This window comes from Schistocerca serialis, chromosome 2 (genome assembly GCF_023864345.2).
Source record: "Schistocerca serialis cubense isolate TAMUIC-IGC-003099 chromosome 2, iqSchSeri2.2, whole genome shotgun sequence".
Lineage (NCBI taxonomy): Eukaryota > Metazoa > Arthropoda > Insecta > Orthoptera > Acrididae > Schistocerca > Schistocerca serialis.
The window spans coordinates 314,536,209-314,558,443 of NC_064639.1; the positions used below are offsets into that span (position 1 = coordinate 314,536,209).

Genomic DNA, 22,235 nt, shown 5'->3' on the forward strand with positions numbered 1-22,235 from the left:
TCTTACCTTTTGCTACTTGTTCATGGTACAAAAGAAGTTCACAGGTCCAGGTGCTGTCTGCACAAAGAAGAGGTGCTCTAGCGATCCATTATCAAAAACTTTTAAAATGAATGGAGAGCACAGGTGAGAAGGATAAGAATTCTCAACAACTGTTATGCAATACGAAGTTGCGTAATTGATGGATACCATAAGTGTGCTGTGGAACAATATTACAACACCATGAAGAAAGAATTTAAAGGTTTAATTAATGATGAAAGAGAAAGAAAATACAATAGTCAGCAGATGTTCAGTTCATCACAAAGTAGTTTGTGCTAAATTTGCAGGCATGGAGCACCTAATGAAATTGGTGATACAAATAGTAAATTTTCTGAAGTTACACACATTATTAAACAGTCAGTTGCACCAGTTTTCATTGGAATTGAACGAGTATGGGGATTTCATATACTATTGTAAAGTATGTTGTTTAGGTCAAGGAGCATGGCTAGAGTCAATTTTTTATTCGAAATCAGCTACTGTTAAATTTATGAAGGAAAAACGAGAGCAGGAATAAAAATTAGAATGTTCAAAATGGATTTCAGGTTTCACATTTTAAGTGAACTTTACTGTACATTGTCCACGCTAAGACATTGCAAGATGAGAAACAACCTATTCTGATTTGAAGAGGACACATTTAAAAAGAAACCACATTGTGGAAGGGGAAAATTCTGACATAAAATAAAATAAAACAAAAAATAAATAAATGACAATATGAGAATAGTCAACTCTTAGAAATTGAAGAAGATTTTCAGAAATACAATACCAGAAATTTTTATAAAACTTTTAAAACCAAAATAAAGGGGTACCAACCCCAGAATCTTTGCTTCAAGAAGGAAAATGGACAGTTGGCTCTTAACAACCAAGAAAATTGCAAAGAACTTTCTAAATATTTTAAGAATCTTCTAAATTGCCCCGAGCCCACAGAAAGATTTCCACCAAAAATTCCCCAACAATGCAATCCAGTTTCACTTGCACCAAATGAAGAGGAAATCATTAAAGAAATTCATAGGTTGAAAAACAACAAAGCATCTGGTGAAGATGGAATTGTTGCAGAACTTTTAAAGGCAGCTGGTCCAAAAACCGTTAAAGAAATTACTTCAATCATGCAAAACATTTGGCAAACTGAAAAAATTCCTGATGAATGGAAAACCGCCTTGATTCACCCACTTCATAAGAAGGGAGACAAAACTGATGTTAATAATTACAGAGGAATTTCTCTTCTTCCAGTCACATACAAAATCCTCTCTCAATGTCTTCTGAACCGAGCACAGCAACAACTTGAATGGAAAATTGGCGAATATCAAGCAGGTTTCAGGCCAAATAGATCTTGCCCAGAACAGATTTTAGTCCTCAAACTAATTCTCAGACATCAAAAAATTTACAATAAAAAACTAGTTTGTACCTTTGTAGATTTTAGAAAGGCGTATGACTCAGTGGATCGTGAATCTCTTTTCCAAATTGTGAAAGAACAAGGCCTGGATCCTAAAACCACGGCAATTATCAGAGACACGCTAACTGGTACAAAATCAAAAGTAAAGTTCAGAGGAGAAATTTCAGAATCCTTTGAAATAAAAACAGGCATGAGGCAAGGTGATGGACTCTCTCCGTTGCTATTTAACTGCGTTCTAGAAAAAGTAATACAAGAGTGGCGCGAACGAAAATTCGAGTTCAAAATTGACCAACCAGTGAAATTAGGACGAACAAATATTCGAATAGACTGTTTGGCCTTTGCAGACGACTTGGTTATTCTAACGCAGGACATCCAAATTGTTCAGAAACAAATAGAAATTCTTAAAGAAACAGCAGAAAGAGTAGGTCTCCAAATCTCATTTGAAAAAACACAGTATATGACTAGCAACAAACTGGCACCCAAATTTTTGGAAACTAAGTATGGAAAAATCAAAAGAGTTTCGCAATTCAAATATTTAGGTGAAACAATCTCAGAGACTGGTCTAGAAAAAATTGGAAACGAAATTCGTTGTCAAAAGATGGAGACAGCTTTTAGACTTACAAAAGACATCTACAACAAAAAATGTCTCTCGAGGTACTCTAAATTGAGACATTACAACACGGTCATAAAACCAGAGTGCCTTTATGGGGCTGAAACGCTAATTTTAAACAGAAAAAAGGACATTCAAGAAATCCAAAAAAGAGAAAGAAAAGTAATCAGAAAAATTCTAGGTCCAAAATATACTGAAGAAGGAACATACAGGCTAAGAGCAAATAGTGAAATTCAACAATACACCAGCATATATTCGGATATGAAAAAACACAGATTAAAATTTTATGGGCATATTAAAAGAATGGATGCTACCAGACTAACTAAACAAGTAGTGGAATTCTACAAAAATCGAAGTAAAGCTAAATTTGAGACAATAAAATGGATTGCTGCTATAAAAGAGGACATGAAAGAGGCAGATATAAAACAAGATGAAATTCAAGACAGAAAATTATTTAGGCAAAAAATTCATGACTGGGTAGTTGGTCAAGCTGAAAAACCAAAGAAAACTGGAACCACATGGTCTGATGAAAGGAAAAGAGCTCATTCCGAGAGAATGAAAACAATTTGGGCAGAGAGAAAGTCTAAAAGAAAATAACTGAATGCCCCGTGATTGTACTTCGCGTGGTCCAGTAGGGCCCAAACGTGAATAATAAATAATAAATTTAAAAAATGTAAGGTATGAAGAATTCATTGTGGTCTTGAAAGAGTTATGAGGTTAGTTTTCTTAAACATTTGAGGACACTGCCAATCTTACATCTGTTCTTGAGCTGCGACTTTCCATGTCTCCACAGTGAGGTTGCAAATGTGGTAAAATAACATAACTGTGTGTCTGAAACACGTTTTTCAGTTATGATACTAAATAAGTTATGATTACAGAGCAACATGAGAAAATCTATAAAATTGTTTGCTTCTGTCTGTATGCCCAACAGTTTGCACCAGATGAAGATTTTTACTGTGTCTTCAGCAAACCAAAAATAAATAAATAAATAATACTGAAAATTTGTTTTGTTTGTGATCTATGTCATTTAGAAATATGAAATCGAGTTGTATACAGTGCACCTACATTGCCATTTAGATGCAGCATTTTCACAATATCCTTCTCTTCCCATCTGATGTTCAGACATGTGGCCTGTCCATGCGACAAGTGTGCAGCCAGGCACGAGAGCTATTGGAACTCAATCCAGAACATGGCTCGTATCCTGCACACTTTATCATTCCTGCTGCAGAGGGTAAAAACTGTAGGGGTAGACAAAGACTGGAATATAACTAGCAGATAAGACATACGGTGTAAGTATAACTCCAAGATGAAGAGGTTTTTACAAGAGAGGGACTCATGGCAGGTTGCATTGGGACTGTCCAAAACTGATAAAAAACAACAGTTTCCTAACAATGCAAGCAACAAGTACTGTGAACACACAATCAAATGTTGATGCAGTAGTTTTACTCCAGCTGACACTGCATGCACCAGCAACTGGCTTTTGTCTTTTTTCTTTAATAAAATCCTCTCTTCAGATAGCATATCCAGAAGAAGATTGTTGAAAAGTAATTATTATTTTAATATGAGGGTGTTTTTAGTGTGGTGTTAAAATATGATGGCACATTTCTTATGGGAAAGAAACATGCAGTATCAATACTCATTTATTGCAAATAGTCACTGATTAAGAATTTATTAGCTGCCTTTCGCTTTGGCATCTGCAAGGAATTATCCACATAGAAATTCATATATAAGTACTTACTTTCAAGAGTCAACATGCGTAATATTGCTGAAAGACACATATAAAAGTAATGCTTACCGTACTAATAGTTCCTTCATACAGGAAGAGGGAAAGTTAGAGGAAGTTTAAAAAGGAAGGGCAAGTCACTCAGGCCCTAGGATGAGGCAGAGTCACCTGTAGTGAGGACAAGGATAAATCCTGTGCTGTAGGCTTTTGGGAAAGGATTTTACTATGGATTACACGATAATAGTTGGCACTGCAAGTAAAAGTTTGGACTGCAATCTCAATGATACAACTGTGGATGATATCATGCACACTACTGAGATTGGTTCTCGTACTATTTGGAAAACTGAGTCACTCTTTGAGCAGAATGGAAACCCTTGGTTGGCACAATCTATGGGACATATTTTTGCAGAGCTTACAGAGTCATTCACGAAAGTTGGGAAGTTCATACCTGCCAGTATTTATAGATTCATTGAACAAACGAATAAGACTGATGCAATGCCTTTTAAGGCCGATTCACACTAGACATCAACAGACCACCACATCATATCTAAATCATGGTGTATTCACAATGGATGTTACACCATGTCAGTTCGCTAAGCCCAGTGCCGAATTGTAAAAGTGAGGTTATGAGACACCATCTGTACACAAAATGTCAGAGTACAGTATGTGAGCTGAGGAACTAATAATGTCTACAACCAACTTCATAACACATATTCTTGACTGTTTTTGTATGGTAAATTGCTGAGAAGTGAAACAGCATTTCAAAACATTGATATTTGTTTGCTAGCAAAAATACATATGTACAAACTCATCAAACAACTTACAAGGGAATACACACAGCCTTTTTATCTTATATATCAAGTACTTTTCATACGTGGAAAATAATGTATAAACAAATGCATTTTTTTCATTCAATAGAGATGATATTTTCTCTTAACAGCATAGCGATATGGGTTAACCTCTGATATTAGAAGACGATGACACTTTCTCACTATCAAAGTGACGTCAAAACTTTCTTTCCAAGAAACCTTGACAGTGACATGATGTTGACGACCTGGGTGAATGCCACCATTTTAAATGAATAGTGGAATTTTTGACAGATATGACATGATGGGAAATGTCAACTGGCCTTTACTCAATCACAACATACACAGCATGGTGGTCAACTGAACATATTGTATAAGAGACCACATGCATGAGCAACTGTAGAAACATAAAATCTGACAAAACAGAATTTATCCCATGTAAGAGGTTTTCAGTGTTATAACTAAAAGAAATGCTCCAGGAAGACAGAGCTGCACACTGTCTATGTTTACTCTAAATACTACTAACAAAGAAATATACAGCAGCTTGGACTATGCTGTAGAACAAAAAGAATAGTCACTTTATGTCTCAAATCAAAATAAAAGTAGTCTAACCAACTGAAAGGATTCAACTTGTAATAGCAATATATGAACATTACAGAGCAAGTGGAATGCCATAAGTGTGGTGTATTTAGCACAGCATCACTTGGGAATCTCTGCGACTGAACAGGTAAATCTAGATGAATGTAAGAAAATGTTGATTGCAAATACATAGCTTGCAAACTACAAAAGATAGGACCTCACATCAGTCTCACACAAGATACCAAATAATTATATTTTCACAGTTAATAGATACAAGAATGCAGTGAAAAATTCTCATGGATTACTAGGAGCTGACACTAAAACTAATCACATGTTATCATGACATACATAAATGTAACACTGAAAAAAAGTGAAGAAAACTTATGAAGTGAAGACATGCACCATAGAAAGAATAAGAAAAGAAGGAATGAAACACTAGTTAAGAAGTTAGCCCAAACCATAAAAGAAGAAAGAAGTAGAGGAAAGATGGACAAAAATCAAAAGTGCCATGACCAAAACAGCAGATGAAGAGAGTCATTTCGGATAAAGGACCAATAAACTGTTAAGGAGGAGAAACAGGATGAAAATGGTAAGATACTGTACAAGGAAGAAGAAACAAGAAAGATATGGAAAGGATAAACCATAATCAACTACTGAAATGGAAGATGAGATAGAATCAGAGGGAAAAGGAGCTTCAATTCTGGCCATCAAAATACAAAAAAGTGATACAGGAAATGAAGAGAGGTGAATCCACTGGATTGGATGGTCTTCCTGTTGAATTATTTTAATGTTTGGATGAAAAGGGCAGAGCATAAATAACAGCTTTGTGCAGTGTCATATACGGGAGTGAGACATGGCCAGAAGACTTTGTCAAGACTCCGGTGATTCCAGTCCCTAAGAAATTGGGTACCTAGAAATGCACAGAATGCGGAACAATAAGTATAACCACTCATGTTGCCTGAAGTATATTGAAGGTATAGAATCATAGACAAGTAAGTGAAATGGAAGAGAATGTAGGGGAAGTGCAATTTGGCTTCAGAAATGGAGAGGTACAAGGGATGATACTGGATTAATTATAATATTTGGTGAAAGATATATAGAAAGAGGAAAAGCAATGAGTTTGTGTTTCACAGATTTAGAAAAGATGTTAGACTGAGTGAAGTGGAACAATATAATGGAAATTCTAAAATCGAAGCAGGTGACCTGATGTAGGTTAACTAGTGAATGCCAATCAGCTTCCGTTGTCAGTTCTCGACACATTAATCCATTATAAGTTCATTTCTTTTATTAGGTATAAGCTGGCTGCTCTGAGAGAAGGAGGTGGGGCTCGTTTCAGCAGCCAATGTGCTATGAGTCAATTCCCAGCCTCTGGTCCCAGCATCCTCTGGTCACAAAGCCAAAAGCAACTATGAAGCTAGACGGAGGAGAAGGAAGGAGTAAGCACAGGTAGCCATAAGATCAACAGTATCATATTTGCTGATGAAGTAGCACTGATTGCAGGTAAAACAATATCTCTTCAAAGAACACTAGTCAGACTTGGAGGAGGATTGCAAGAGAACGGAAAGAAAATCTACACAAAGAAAACTAAGGTGTTGGTAGTACATGACAAAGATATGAAAGTGGAAACAACAGAACATCAAATTACCCTGATTGTGTAGTACAAACGTTTGGGGACCATGATGACTGTTAACTGGACAAGCAACCATGAGATAAAATCAAGGATTGCAATAGTAAAGCAATCCTTCCAGAAAAGACACACTTTTTGTGCAACAAATTATGGTTACAGTTAATAGAAAGGTTTGTAAAATACCTTCTGTGGAGTGATTTTCATACAACTCTTAAACATGGACGTTAAAGGAGAGAAACTAGACAAAATTGAAGAATTTGAGATGTGGGTGGGGAACAGAATGGAGAAAATAAAATAGGTGGATAAAATGAGTGTTTGATTTGTGGAAAGAGTGAAGGAGTAAATAACTCTCCTGGTTAAGAAAATAAAATCAGACTGGGTGGGACATATACTGTGAGGAAAAGAAATTATGAGACATTTAAATTCTCCTTACAGTTGAAGTTGAAAAGTAGTTATGGTTTCAGTTTATGGTTGTAGATAATTTTATTAACTACTACATTCCTTACTTTCCAGGGGGGAGGGGAGGAAGTGTTCAAAAAATTTCATTGTTGACTATCTTATCTGACTCCCTTCTGTGTCATATTCAAGTTGAGTGAAGGATAGTGTAAGTCATTTCTTCATCTAGTATTACACTTATGACCGTTACTGTTGTTCCTGAATTGCCATTGACTGTTGACAACAAACTTCATGAGGGATCAATGTGTTTTGAGTCTGTTGTCAGTATGACCAACTGTTTAAAAATCTGTCTGCAGGAGGTTTCAGAGTAGACATCATTTATTATCCATCCTCAAACTCAGCACTCTGAAACACAGTAAGCTGGGTCATATCTAAATGACTAAAGTGTTGAACTTCATAAGAAATATTATGATCTTGTTGTCTTTTCAGCAAGTTGAACTAACAAAGTTTGAGCTTCCAGCTGGGCGAAACCGTCTGTGCCAGAAGGAATTGGGAGTAACTATTCATAATATCATGGCATTTCTAGGAATGTCACCCAGGTGAAATCTGGAACATTTTGCAAAAGCAAAAGATTATACAACAGAACTATAAGCAGTAACTCAGTAGTGGAGTTAAGAAAAAGCAGCAACAGCAATGGAAACACAATTACAAAGCAAACAGTGTAGATGAAAAAAATTATTTTTTTTCTTGAATGTATTCCTACATCATTACAAGTCCAATTTTATAAAAACAAACAATGGTAAAATTAAACAAAAACTACAACATGGGATGGATAATGCCTCTTATTAAAGTATCTTGAGCCAGGAAGAAAGAGCTCTACTTAATTCAGAGAAATAGCTGTTGTGAAAACTCATCAATGGAAGTATTATAAGTTCTCCAGTCTGTTAACTGAAAAGCAGGATGATATACTGATCACACACATACCTTTGCCCCTCTGTGATCAGTGAAAATCAGCTGACTTTGTGGCACTCTGGAATGTGTCCACTCATAGCCAACCTTAACTATGTAACAGTATTTTGCAGCATAGCAATAAATAGTCACTGTGAATATAGTTGTAAGTAGTGTGCACATTGTTTGTTAGTATTATTTAGAAAACTAAGTGAAGAGGCTGGTTCTACTAGTGACTGCCCATCAGCTTTCTTCATCAGTTCTGCAACACATTAATCCAGTATAAGTTCATTTCTTTTATTGGGTATAAGCTGGCTGCTCTGAGAGTAGGAAGTGGGGCTTGTCTCAGCAGTCAATGTGCTATGAGCCAATTCCAATCTTCGAGTCACAGCGTCCTATAGAAGTGTTCGACAAGTACTGTGAACAAACAATAAAAAAAAGTTCCAAAAATACACTAAAAACAACCTGGAGTTATCATTTGGTCCAGATTTTGCTAATCTGATTTGTGATCTATAGTGTCTCTTAAGGATAACATACGTTGCATTGTCAACACTACCATTTTTTACCTTATCATAGCATATCAAAACCATAAATCTTAGCTTCTGTAAATATGGTGTGAACCACCTATGTGGAGTAGTTCTACCATGGTTAAACCAAAAGCAAATAAAAACAGCTAAACAAATGAACCTACCTTCCCACATCGCTGCAGCAATAACACACTGAAATCCTCTGCCACAAAATTTAATCATTATCTGGTAATGGTAGCAACAAATTATTGCTATTAGTAACACTGACATTCAGTTTAATGCCCACCGTGAACTTTGCAGCAAGGTATATAAATTCTCTGAGACTGCTACTGATAATATCTTTGCAGACAAATCTAGGAAAAGAAAGTTGTATCAAAAAACCAATAGTAAATGAGCTATCTGATCATGACATGCAGCGTCTTGTGTTTAATTTTGGAACTTCTCAGGATAAAAAAAATCTATAAAATCTGAGAACAGGAGGGTAATCAGTCAAAAATTCAGAATTTTAGGAAACTGTTCACAGATATGAACTGGGCAGATGTTTACAATACTTCTGACTCAAATGGAAAATACAAAGCATTCATTAGTAAAGCTGCTTCCTCTTTTGAAAAATTTTTTCTGCTAAAGGTAACTCAGATCAAACAGAAGCCTAAAAATAAGCCATGGATTACACAAGCAATAAAGATGTCATGTGGGACAAAAAGGGGACACTATCTACTATCTAGGAACAGCTCTGATGTTAGCATTGTAATGCATTACAGAGAATACTGTAAAATATTGTAGCAAGTAATCCAGAAATCAAAGCAGCTTTATTATGAAAAAAAGATATAGTGAAGGCAGAGACAGTTGAGGTCAAAAAGGAAGAGGAACACATAGCTCTAAAAATAAATGAGACATTGGTAACAAGTGCATGTAGTGTTACAAACCTCTTAAACAAGTACTTTGTATCTGTTACTGAATGCTTGGGGTTATCAGGTTCAGTCAACAGTGCAATGGAGTATCTGAGACTAATTTTTACAAATAACTTCAGTAAAGTGGAAATGACACTCACGTCTCCCAAAGAAGTAGCATCCATCATAAAATCGTTAAAATCTAAGTATTCTAGTTGTTATGATAACATATCAATGAAGCTAATCAAAGAATTGACATTGTAATTATGTCAGAAACAGCAAAGCACTTGGAAGAGCAGTTGAACAGAATGGGCAGTGTATTGAAAGGAGGATATAAGATGAACATCAACAAAAGCAAAACAAGGATAATGGAATGCAGTCGAATTAAGTCGGGTGATGCTGTGGGAATTAAATTAGGAAATGAGACACTTAAAGTAGTAAAGGAGTTTTGCTATTTGGGGAGCAAAAGAACTGATGATGGTCGAAGTAGAGAGGATATAAAATGTAGACTGGCAATGGCAAGGTAAAAATTGTAGAGGGAGACCAAGAGATGAATACACTAAGCAGATTCAGAAGGATGTAGGTTGAAGATGGGAGATGAAGAAGCTTGCACACGATAGAGTAGCATGGAGAGCTGCATCAAACCAGTCTCAGGACTGAAGACCACAACAACAACAACAATCAAAGAATGCTCATATGAGTTGGGTTGTATCTTAAGTTATTTGTGTAATCAATCTCTTGTCAGTGGAACATCTCCAGACTGCCTAAAATATGCTGAAGTTAAGCCTCCTTACAGGAAGGGGGATAAAAAGATACCATCATACTATTGACGAACTTCAGTTTTGCTGGCTTTCTCAAAAATATCTGAAAAGGTTGTGTTCAAGAACCTCCTTAAGCATCTGACTGCAAATAATATATTGCCCAAGTCACAGTTTGGGTTTCTTTAGGATTCTGATATTAGAGAAAGCTATTTACATGTACAGTGAGAATGTACTTAATTCATTAGATAACAAATTAGAGGCAACTGGAATTTTCTGTGAACTGTCAAAAGCCTTTGACAGTGTGAATCACAGCATTCTCTTAAGTAAACTAGGATATTATGGAGTCAATGGCAGTGCTGCAGAATGGTTTGTCTTATCCAGCTAGCAGGAAACAATGGGTGTCATTGCAAAATACCTGTGCAGTCAGCAGTTAGTCTTCATGTGACTGGGAATTAATTACATGGTGTTCTTCAAGGTTCTATCTTGAGTTCACTGATTTTTCTTGTGTACATTAATGACCTGGCATCTGTTACATAGGCAGATGCTAAGTTTGTTTTATTTGCAGATGATAGAAACATTACAATAAGAAGCGTGTCAAGTACAAATTTAAAAATAGTTGCTAATCAAATTTTTCACTTAGACTAATACATGGTTTATAGCTATATCACTGTCATTAAACTTTTTAAAAGACCCACTAAATGCAGTTCAGAACCTGTAACAGATTTCCTTCCAGCACGTGTATAACATATGAACATATGCAGATCGAAGAGGTTGACACTTAAATTTCTGGGATTACAACTTGATAATGAATTCAGTTTGGAAGGGCATACCACAGAATTGCTGAAGTGCATAAACAAGTCTGTATTTGCAGCGATAATGATGTCAGATGTATAAGCTAAAAACATAAAAACCCTTGTTTACTTTCATTCTATATGTCATACAGGATTGTATTCTGGGGTAACTCATCAAACTGAGCAAAAGCTTTTAGCATGCAAAAGTGTGTAATACAAATCATTTTTGGTGAAAAACCTGTTCAAGAATCTTTGGATTCTAACCACTACTTCTCAGTATATGTATTACTTAATCAAATTTGTTGTGAATAATATATCTCTATTTCCAACCAATAGTGCAATACATAGCCTTAACACTAGGAATAAGAATAATCTACATAAAGACCTAAAATCACTAAAAGGAACACACATTTTCAATAAATTTCCAGCACCCATTAAAAACCTGGTTTCAATTACAGCAATAAGAATAATCTACATAAAGACCTAAAATCACTAAAAGGAACACACATTTTCAATAAATTTCCAGCACCCATTAAAAACCTGGTTTCAATTACAGCACAGTTTAAACAGAGTTTGAAAGACTTTTGATAAGCAATTCGACCTACTCTGTATATGAATATCTTAACAGGGACTGTTAGTCCAGCTTAAGTAAAAAATGTCCGTTGGATTTCAGATTTGACAGCACTTGGTCACATCAGTCAAGATTAACTATTTTATGTATGATAAATTTATTAAAAGTGCATAACTATGTTTCATTCTGACAGAGCATTAATTCTGTAAATATTAGCAGTTCATGTTTACTGTAATATATTCCCATGTTTTGACAATCTCCTGACAAATGATCAGTGTAGTGAGAATTATATTCAAATGTGTGTTTTATGTTTTCTATGTTACACTTTCCAAAAGTTCCACACCCATGAGAGTCATCTTATAATATTGCAGCTGGTAATAAACAAAGAAAGAGAGATGAATCAGATTCAATCCATTACACACTGTAAACTCCGTTAACAGACATCAGTGTAAAGTTCTGTGTACCGTCCACAAACAGATAATAAAAACTGTTAGGTTACTGATGCAGGTAAATGTTCTGGCTATGTATTAAAATGCAACTTTTGAACTTTGTAATTAGTTATGATTAAAGCCATCTACAAAAATGGAGTTTGTCAAATCAGCAAATTGTGAATACATTTCTTTCATGTCAGATTTGTTCAAAACATTTAGACAAAGTGAGCTACAAGAGAACACTCGCTCATTCTCAGTAAATGTGGTTAACTGTTTCTCTGCGTGGCTTTCATAATGGATTCACCACAGAGTTTTCATTTACAGCCTAACAAACAAATTCCTGGCAAGCTTGAACAACAAAAGCTACACTACTTATATGTACTATTACCTCACCCCCTTTGATTACGTGAACTAAAAATTCTGATTGCTTATGGGGCCCAAGAGCAACTGTTCAGCTTATTATCAGAGACTGCCCTCTCAAAAAGTATCCAGGACCAATCAATGTCATTATTAATAGTGCTCCATCTACTAACAATTGTCTTCATTCACTATAACTGATTAAATATGTTTATTTTAATTGACAGTCTTTATTTTACAGTTTATTCAGCAACAAAAATCTTTGATCATTTGCCCAACAACATAAAGTGTCTGGCAAGTAGCAGATCAAGTTTTAAATCTAGCTTAAAATCATTTCTTTTGGACAACTCCTATTCCATGGACAAGTTTCTGTTTCAAAACTGGTAAAAAAATGTACTTCAAAATGTAGTCACATGCGTAGAACTAAAAGTTTCAGTAATATTAATATTAGCACTATTCAAGTGTGTGTGTGTGTGTGTGTGTGTGTGTGTGTGTGTGTGTGTGTGTGTGTGTATCTTGAAATCTGACTTGTTCCACATCATGTCCATAAAATAATCGTGAAAGTGATCTACGGAACATGACATGACATGCCATGACAAAACTAAACTAAACGTTCTCCTTGTTAGTACTATCAAATTATTAATTTTCAGAATTTAAACATATTAGTTTTGAGTTTAAATCCTTAAATGTACAGTTGCAAACAATGTGTCTCTAACTGCTGTTGTCACCATAAAATAAATAAGTATCCAATGAACAAAAATTTGACAGCCTTAATGGTATGCATCCATTTTGCGTGTATGAAGAGTTACCTGCAAAACAGAATGCAGGTGACAGTGATAAAATTAGATGACAGGAATAATAAATCCTATTTCAGAATAGGTTAGCATCAAGTAATGGATCAGCCAAAATCTAAACATATCAGCTAATATCTAAATAGGTCTGACTATGATTCCAGCAAACAGTTTAAACTGTAATCTCACAATGACACATACTACACAATTTTGAAACAATAAACACTATCCATTGCTTCCAAAAATATACATTAAAGACCATTCACCAAAAAAATCACTTTGCATAACATTACTTGGTTAAACTAAAATGGAGTCACCACGTACTTATATTAATTAAGAACATGTTAAACATGTTTGCACTGAACAGTATATCTCACTGTGTGGACTTGAAGACAAGAGTGTTCATTTATTTAACATACCTTCATTCCTTATAGTCCAGTAGAATACACCCTGTGTCAAACCATATTCAAAACACAAAAACAAGTTACATCACCATATGTAACAGACAGACAAGATTCATGTTGTCCTCTTTTCCTTACACCAACAATACTCAACCTTCCATGCCTTTGTACTTATGAAACAATAGCTTTTCTAAGGGGATACTTAAGAACCTCCAATGTATATCAGCAAAACCTCTAATGCATATCACCAATACAGCTCTGTGCATAATCACAGGTCAAGAAAACACAGTAACATTCATGTCTCCCATTCCAGAACATCTGTCTGAAAAATGTCCTTCATAGAGGAACATAATTATACAGTCACCCGCCTAACAAGATCAAGCTGGTATTGAAACAAAGCTTGTTCAAAACAAGCTGAAGTCATTTCTCATATACCACAGTTCCTACTCCGTAAATGAATTCATCAGCAAATGAAATCTAATTTCATAACATAAAATTATCACAGACATCATGTGTGTAATAAATTGCATGTATGATAAATTGTATTTACATAGTAAACATTTACACAGTCAAATTGTTCACAGAAATGACTTCCCATATCTGTATAAGAAATCACAGTAGGTCTTTACCAAAACAAAAGAAATATATCAATAATGAAAATAAATTCTGAGGCAATGAAGCTGAATTAAATAAAGTATGTTGTCAGCAAAATCAAGCAATAAGATTATTCTTTGAAGCAGATAACCGCGTATCTTGATTCAGTTTCTCTACAGACCCTGGAGTTCCTACCCTCACTTACCAATGCATTTTCTGTATAATATGTTTCAGATGAACTGACAGTTACATGATCACAATGCAAGACTCAAAATTAATTTCCATGTAGACTTTACCTCACTGTCAAAATTCTGGGTTTGTTCCATATTCTGGTGCACAGATCTTTAACCATGCCCCATTAAACTAATGGATGAAATTTGGAATCTCTACACACTACAAACAATTTTTTTAACTTACCTTACTGTTCACTACATACCTACTTCTGCAAATCAGCTATCTAATCCTCAAGATTCAAGAACTGAAAACTTCTGTTAGCTGTATGACAAGTAGCATTGGACACATGAACGATTTTCTATAGTTACAGAGTTGATAACCCAGTAATATTTGATTTCTAAATGCAAGTTACCAATAAGAGATTAAAATCAGTTACTAAATAAATATGAGAAAACAGTTTTTTCTTCAAATTTAATTTTACTATGCTATATTTAGCATGTGTAATACACATGGACACACTAAAAAGAAAGACAGAAAGAGAGAGATTCTAATTCTAATTCTAGGGGGAGAGAGAGGATATGTTTCCATTTGTATCTAACATTTGTTTTCATTTTCACTTTTCACTGTTCTTGCCTTTATCTGCCACTGAACAGTCATGCCAAATTGTGTATTATGAGCAGTTTTAATGTAACTAGGTGTTTTCTATTTGTTTATGGTACACATTCTATACATGTGAGTGTGTTACTTTTATATAACTTGCATCTTTCCTCTTTTATTATGAATTTATTGCAGATGTTGCAAATACAACAAAAACAGCTCCAAAGCTGTGACTAGATTTTGTAAACATGTAAGTATATGATAGTGAAGTATACATAGGTTATCAGCATGCATAGGCTAAACACAAATTTATTTTTTATTGACGGACTCACATTAGCATATACATATTTTAACTCCACATTTTTTCTTACATGCAGAGGATTAGTTACTCTTCATTATTTCAAGCATTTGATTTGTTTCTTTGTCTTTATAATATGGCATCCCCAAACTGCACTATAATGAAAACACTAGTTTCAACAACAATTATTGAAAGACCTCACTGAACTATTATAAACTGAGAAGATCCACAAGGCTTGTAAACCAACTACAGTATATATCTGTGCAGCATCTCATATTGTAATTTAACATGCAGCTTCACATGCATTCTTAAATGTCAACATAATGAACAAGTTTACCAAATTAATGATGTGAATATCTAATGCATTTTACAGAAAATCATGAGCCTTAAGACGCTTTAAAGAAATACTTAAATTTATTTTCACATGCTTCTAACAGTGAAACGAAAGAACATAAAAACACCTGGAAACAGCAGACAAGATTATATCAGTTCCTTAACAAAAAAATGTATATTTATAATAATTTGCAAACATGATTTGAGCTTCTAAATGTCTTGGCATCAGATAATATTGTAGTGCTAAATGTTAACATGTGTTCTGATGCTTCAAAGTATTCACAGCAAACTGACACCAGTAAGCTATGTGCAAACATTAATTAGAACAAAGTACAACACGGTCGTTTCAACATGTTGCATGTATACAGATTGCCATTACACTCTCATTCAATTATTTCTTCAGTGATGGAGGCTACTTTTCTGATAACAACAGTGTACAAAATCTCAGACAATCAATATCACTTTCACTACTTCTGTCAAACCAGTCTGATATGATTAAGTATAAAAATGTACTCTACTCTATTACAAATCACAAAGCAATTTACAGAGTTTTTCACATTCATGTTTTGAAGCTATTTGTATCAGTGTTTCTTGATTTACATTTTTGCAATTTTTTATGGCGAGAAATTCAGCATATTTTATGTCCTTTAATGAATTTAACTCTCTTAGGACTGTGCTATCATTTTGGCTAATTCTAATAAACATACATTCAATTAGTTTTAGTGTCTCAGCAACTTCGTTTTTCCCTCCTTCTTGGGCAAAATGTAGTGGTGTTTTTTTGCCTGATTTGGTTCTAGCGTTGTATACTGCACCATGTTGCAGTAAAATACATAGTATTTCATGATGCCCAAATTTTGCTGCATAATGTAGAGGAGTATTGCCATTGCTGTCACTTAAATTAATACTGGCCCCATTTTCTAGTAAAACATTAACAACGGCTACGTATCCTTTCCAAGATGCATACATAAGTGGTGTTCCATACCTGATACTTCTGCTGTTGACTGGTGCCCCTTCTTGAACACATTTTTCAATTTCAGAACACTTGGCTTTTTTCACAGCTTGAAACAGCTTTTCAGTAGCATGCAATAAAGCAGTCCCTGAAACGGCAATGTCACCAAAGCTACTTTGGGGCTTCACGTCATAATATGCACCATTCTCTAATAGGTATCTAGCAACTACAGGACTACCGAACTTTACAGCTATATGCAGAGGTGTTTCATCAATGCTTCCCTTAGCATTTATATCAGCGCCATTTTCTATGAGAGCTTTCATGGTATTCAGTTTACAGACGTGTTTCTTTACACCGAAGTGTCTCGATTTGCGGCGGGTAGGATCCTCACCTGCCGCAAAATGAAGAGGTGTCCAGTTCGTGTCATCAAGTGCATCAACCTCGGCGCCTTTCGTCAAAAGGTATTTGACTACTTCGGCATGCCAGGAGTTTGCTGCGAAATGCAACGGCGTATTCTGCTTTTGGGTCCTTGCGTCAATTACAGCACCACTGGCGATAAGAATTTTTACGGTGTCCAAATAGCCCTTGCAAGCTGCGGTATGCAATGGTGTCCACATTCGATTGTCAGTGACATTAACTTCAGCTTTGTTTTCGATAAGGACGTTTATTATATCAGTGCTATCGGTGTCAGCAGCAAGGTATAAGGGTGTTATCCCAGTCCTGTCCTTCGAATTCACGCTAACACCTTTTCCAATCAAAAGTCTGGCAGTTTCTGCTGGGTATCCACTGTATGCTACACTATGCAAAGGGGTCCATCCTTCGATATTTCTCGCCTTCAAATCCGCTCCATTGTTAATCAACAACTGACTTACTGCAGCATGTCTGTATTGTATGGCCGTATGCAGTGGCGTGAAGCCATCCTCGTTCTTTGCATTAATCGCGGCCTTGTTCTGGATCAGCAGCTTTGCTATGTTAGCATTTCCCTTTCCTGCTGCGAAATGCAATGGTGTCACAAGGTTTGCATTTCTTGCATTTACAAGAGCACCATTTTGTACAAGAAATCTAGCTATGTCTTCAAAATTTTCGTACACAGCATAAAATAAAGGGGTGAATTTTCTGTCATTCTCGGCATTTACATCAGCATTTGCATATACTAGTGCCTTCACCACGGATAAACGGCCGTAAAATGCTGCAAGGTGCAGTGGGTAAAGATTGGAACGAGTCTTTGCGTTGACACAAGCGCCCGCACGGATCAAAGTGAGCACAATGTTTACGTTAGCATTTTCAGCTGCTACATGTAATGGCGTCAGATCTTCCTCCACCTTCAACGCTGAACCAGGGCAAGAACCCCGAGCATTTACATCACCGCCCCGTGCGATAAGCACTTTGAGCATGTGCAAATTGCCGTGCGCAGCAGCAATATGGAGCGGTCCTAGTTTGACGAGAGTGTCTGGGTATACGTCAGTCACCCGCATTTCCTGGGAATCTTCCAAATCGCCAGCTCCTACTGCAGCGGGGATTGTGCCTACGATGTCGTCCATGTACATGGCTCACAAAATATGTCGCGATCACTAAAAACGTAGAAACGCAGCACCCACAAACACACGTGAACCTCTTACTAAACAACACACTCAGATGAAGCTGCTACCGCTTTCCACTACTGCGTCAACTACCGCTTGCGATAAAACGCCTAATACAAGCACTCAAATGAAAACATGCCATCCACGCACTCCAACGTCGGAGACACAAATCCACATCGGTAACGTAGAAGCAAGAAAAACTTATCTACAGCGGTGCCCAAGCTGACACTACCGCAAAACAACGTTGCGATCATTGAACAACTTCAGTGAAATATTAGCATCTTTCACAAGAACAATCACACTCAACTGCCCCAGTCAAATATGCGCACTACTACGGCTAGATCGGTTCCTAAAAATGTGAATCCCCTTAGAGGCGTCAACCGGGACACCAAACTAAGATGACGTACTTCGTGCGATTAACAACTGTATACATGTTCATTTTCGGTATAGGTGAAGGAAGCAGTAATACGACAAATTCGTAGGAGAACTGTCACAACTACGACTAACATTCAACGCACACTTCCGTCAATTGATTTAAGGTCTAGCGCGACTGCCATCTCGCGGTAGAACTGCTGCAACTAAAGCTAGGCGTCAATTGCGAAGCGCATAGCGCTTGTGCACGGTGAAGAGCAGCGCGAAGTTTTGTTAACTTCCAGATTCGGGTGGGGGCGTGCAAATTGGGACGCGACGCTTGGGAGTGTTCGCGCAAGTAAAACGCCTTAACGCTTCGTCCCGGAAGCCAGTGTCACGTGGCTAGCTGCTGTACACCTTATCCGCCTGGCTGTACCCAGCGACAGATTAACAGCTGACACGGAACTCTTACGCCCGGGTGGAATATGATTGCGTATTTGTGACTGTAAAATTCGTCTACTTTTCCTCGTTTTGATCCCTGAGTTATTCATAGCCACTAAACAAATTAGCGAGTATACTAAATGGCAGATTGCTATAAAAGGGGAAAATATGGCGCTAATTGCATTTAAGTAGTGTTCAGGAACTTTCGCCTGACATAAAGACAGCGTGTGATTGCTATTTTTGTAACACGTGTGTGACCCTGTTGCAGAAGTAGACTCAAGATTAAACAGTAGTGAACAATTGTATGTGGTCAAGTTAATTATCATCGTGCATTAGACATCAAGAAATTTATCACGGTATCGAAGCTTTTCTCACAAAATTAATAAAAGAAGACCTTACCATACACCACTGACACTTTGGAGACTACTTTCAATACATATATACGGAAATTTTAAATGTAATTATTACTTTAACTTAGCGTTAGATGTACGACACGAAACTCTCATATTTTTATAGGCGTCTGTATAAATTACAAAGGTAGTTCATTGCAATCTTCATCCCAGCGAAGTTAAAACTATTAAGATTAATTAATCTAAAAGCGACATTAACATCACTATCAAACGCGGAGTCAAGTCTATCTGCATCACGTCTTAAGATAATGACTCACCTGACTTTTGTATGCTTTTGGAATTAACCATTTTTTGGCGTACAACAGTCAAACAATGTTGTAAATAATCGAAAAGGGTGGTCTACATAATTCATTCACATACGCAAAATTTCTTTGATAGTTCTGACTTTTCTTTACCCAAAGGAATATTGTTAGTGTACAGAACAGTTTTCACAAATTTTAACAGAAGAAAGTGTAGCATATAAGTATTTCCTTTTCACTTGCAATGGTTCCTAACTTGTAAAGGGTGGCACCACTTTTAATAGCTTGCAACCTGCTGAGTGTGAGCCTACAGTGTCAATTTGACATGTAGGTGTATGACTAGCTGCCTGACTGAGCATACTTAATAACTCTATGACACTGAGTTTGTACTGGAAAGTGTAAAGATCATCAGCTTCCGCGTTATTTAAAATATGGATGTCATGTCAAAGAACAATTTAAGAGCATCTATTATGCCTCCTTTCTTTTCCACCTTACATATGAGGGCATATTCTGGGGTAATTTGGCAGGAGTTAAGCGAGTTTTTGGAATACAAAAGACGCCATTAGAATCATGAAGGAAGTAAACGTAAAAACTGCTGTAAGCCCCCGTTTAAGACTTATGGAGACACTCGTTTGTTTAAACTCATCTAAAGGGCAAGGAATAGACTATTTAAACAGTTACAGTCATCACCGTAATAGTGTCATAGTATTCTTCAGTCTCAATGGTTTGATGCAGCTCGCCACACCACTTGATGCCGAGCGAGCCTCTTAATCTCCGAATAACTACTGCAGTCTACATCATATCCAGCCTGCTTACTGTATTCATTTCTTTAATAGCATGAACACCAAATGCAAAGCAACAAACAAAAAATAAAGAAACATGAGAATAAGCAAGCGGTATGGGAGTGGGCAAACGTAGTACAAATCTTAGCAGCTACTTTCTGAATGGCAGAACACGCGTAGTCAGATGTTCTCGTAAACTGGGTGGGTATGATCACATGACGTCAATTTCCGGTCCGCAACGTCAGCGCAGCCACGCGTTTTATTGACGCGAGACACTCCCCACCCCGACGCGGTGATGACGTGACTACGCCTACGCACATCGCATGGTGTTCTGTTTGTGGCACGTTGTTTTGCTATTTTGTTTCGTAATTGGTTTTATTTTGTCAAGAAGAATGCACAGTTCAGTGACTGGTGAGCCATTAGCCGCCGGGGTTTTATATTCTGCCTCCACAATGTCTTCAGAACGTAAGAAGATGTAGATGATTCTTCGTGAGGGTAGTGCAATGGTGAGAAATATTTTGTTCAAGAAGCAAGGCTGGAAATTTTAAATACTATACAGTGAAACAAGGCTATCTATGTGCTGCTTAATTATGCTGGCGTACCTGTATGATCTGTTAGAAAAATTCGAAAAATAGAAATTTCCATGGGTTTTACGCGGCTATTATGTGGCTTATTTATCTGTGCGTAGGTGCTGAAAGGTATAGAGCTTGTGATAGTCTAGTCATTAGAGCTCGAGTTTCGTAAGACTAGTAATATTATTTAACTTATATGGCATTTATGAGGTAATATAATAAAAAAAAACACGTGTATTTGCATGAAGTTTCAATGTACGATTTTCATGTCTGTATGACAAATACCATCCTGCAACGTGTGATGCCGAGAGCACATCCAACGAGTAATTGAACATTACTCTTGTGGTCTGGTATATTGTGACTTACTATGTTACTGATTGTGGAAAACATCATTCGCGTCAGTATTTATCGAGGTTTGACTTCGGTTTTCCAAGCGTGTCACTCGTCCTTGAAAATTTAATTTCAAATATTAAATAGTCAAATAACACATGAAATTCGCTACAATTTCATGAAAACGCATGTGGTTCTTTTTTTTTCATTGTATTAGCTCACAAATCTCATGTAAATTGGGTAATGTGACCAGTGATGAAAAAAAATATTGATTAAAAAATGAGTATTCGACCCGTCACCTCGTCCACTTGACCACAATGACTTCGTACGGGTGGCTTCTCCGCACAGATACGTTAGTTACATAATAGGCGCGTGAAACCACTTGCGATTTTCTCGGAATTTCCAGAATAATGCACCTTACTACTTGCGCATTATCTGCAAAGTCTGAAGTAAATTCGTGATCCCAACATCGTGACCTCCCCTTGTGAGACGCGTAGATACTCCGCGCCTATTGATGACGCACTGCGCTGACAGAATCTAGGTGCGCACCCTGTAATCTCTCACAAACTATTACGGAAACTATTCGGTAAAAAAGATTATTTTTTACGTTACTTATAGCTTTATGTGTCAGCTTCATGGTGAAGTGTCCATCATCTTGCTAATGCCATCCTTATTGCGATATTCTTATTTAAGTAAGACGTCACACAAATTTCGAGAAGTTCGTAATTTAATAGGGGTCGCAATTATTTTGCGCTTGGTGCATATTACTCTGTATGTTGCTGCATATGAAATTTTGCTAAGATATCGAATTTTTCTTTAGACTCGGGAGAAGCCCTTTATCTGTCACCAGTCTCGAATATCTCCTAAACGGACGTGACATCGAAACGAGATTTCAGCAAATGATAGCACGTAACGTGGAGAGTGCTTTTCCATGTCATTTGAACACGGGA

At 36.5% G+C, this 22,235-nt stretch overlaps 1 protein-coding gene and 1 long non-coding RNA gene across 2 annotated transcripts; both read right to left on the reverse strand.

Annotated features, from left to right (window-relative positions):
* Positions 1-7,610: 7,610 nt before the first annotated feature.
* On the reverse strand, positions 7,611-9,323 carry LOC126455533 (uncharacterized). Its single transcript, XR_007585333.1, has 3 exons — positions 8,807-9,323; positions 8,152-8,532; positions 7,611-7,773 (listed from the first exon to the last, which is right to left on the reverse strand). It is a non-coding gene; the product is annotated as an uncharacterized LOC126455533 (long non-coding RNA).
* Positions 9,324-14,929: 5,606 nt separating this feature from the next.
* LOC126457109 (putative ankyrin repeat protein RF_0381) lies at positions 14,930-18,025 on the reverse strand. Its single transcript, XM_050093156.1, has one exon. It carries the CDS (start codon positions 17,972-17,974, stop codon positions 16,154-16,156), a length of 1,821 nt encoding a protein of 606 aa, XP_049949113.1. The 5' UTR covers positions 17,975-18,025; the 3' UTR covers positions 14,930-16,153.
* Positions 18,026-22,235: the final 4,210 nt, after the last annotated feature.

Coding starts and splice junctions, on each gene's coding strand:
- LOC126457109 (XM_050093156.1), bottom strand. CDS start 17,974: ATGCTCAAAGTGCTTATCGCACGGGGCGGTGATGTAAATGCTCGGGGT.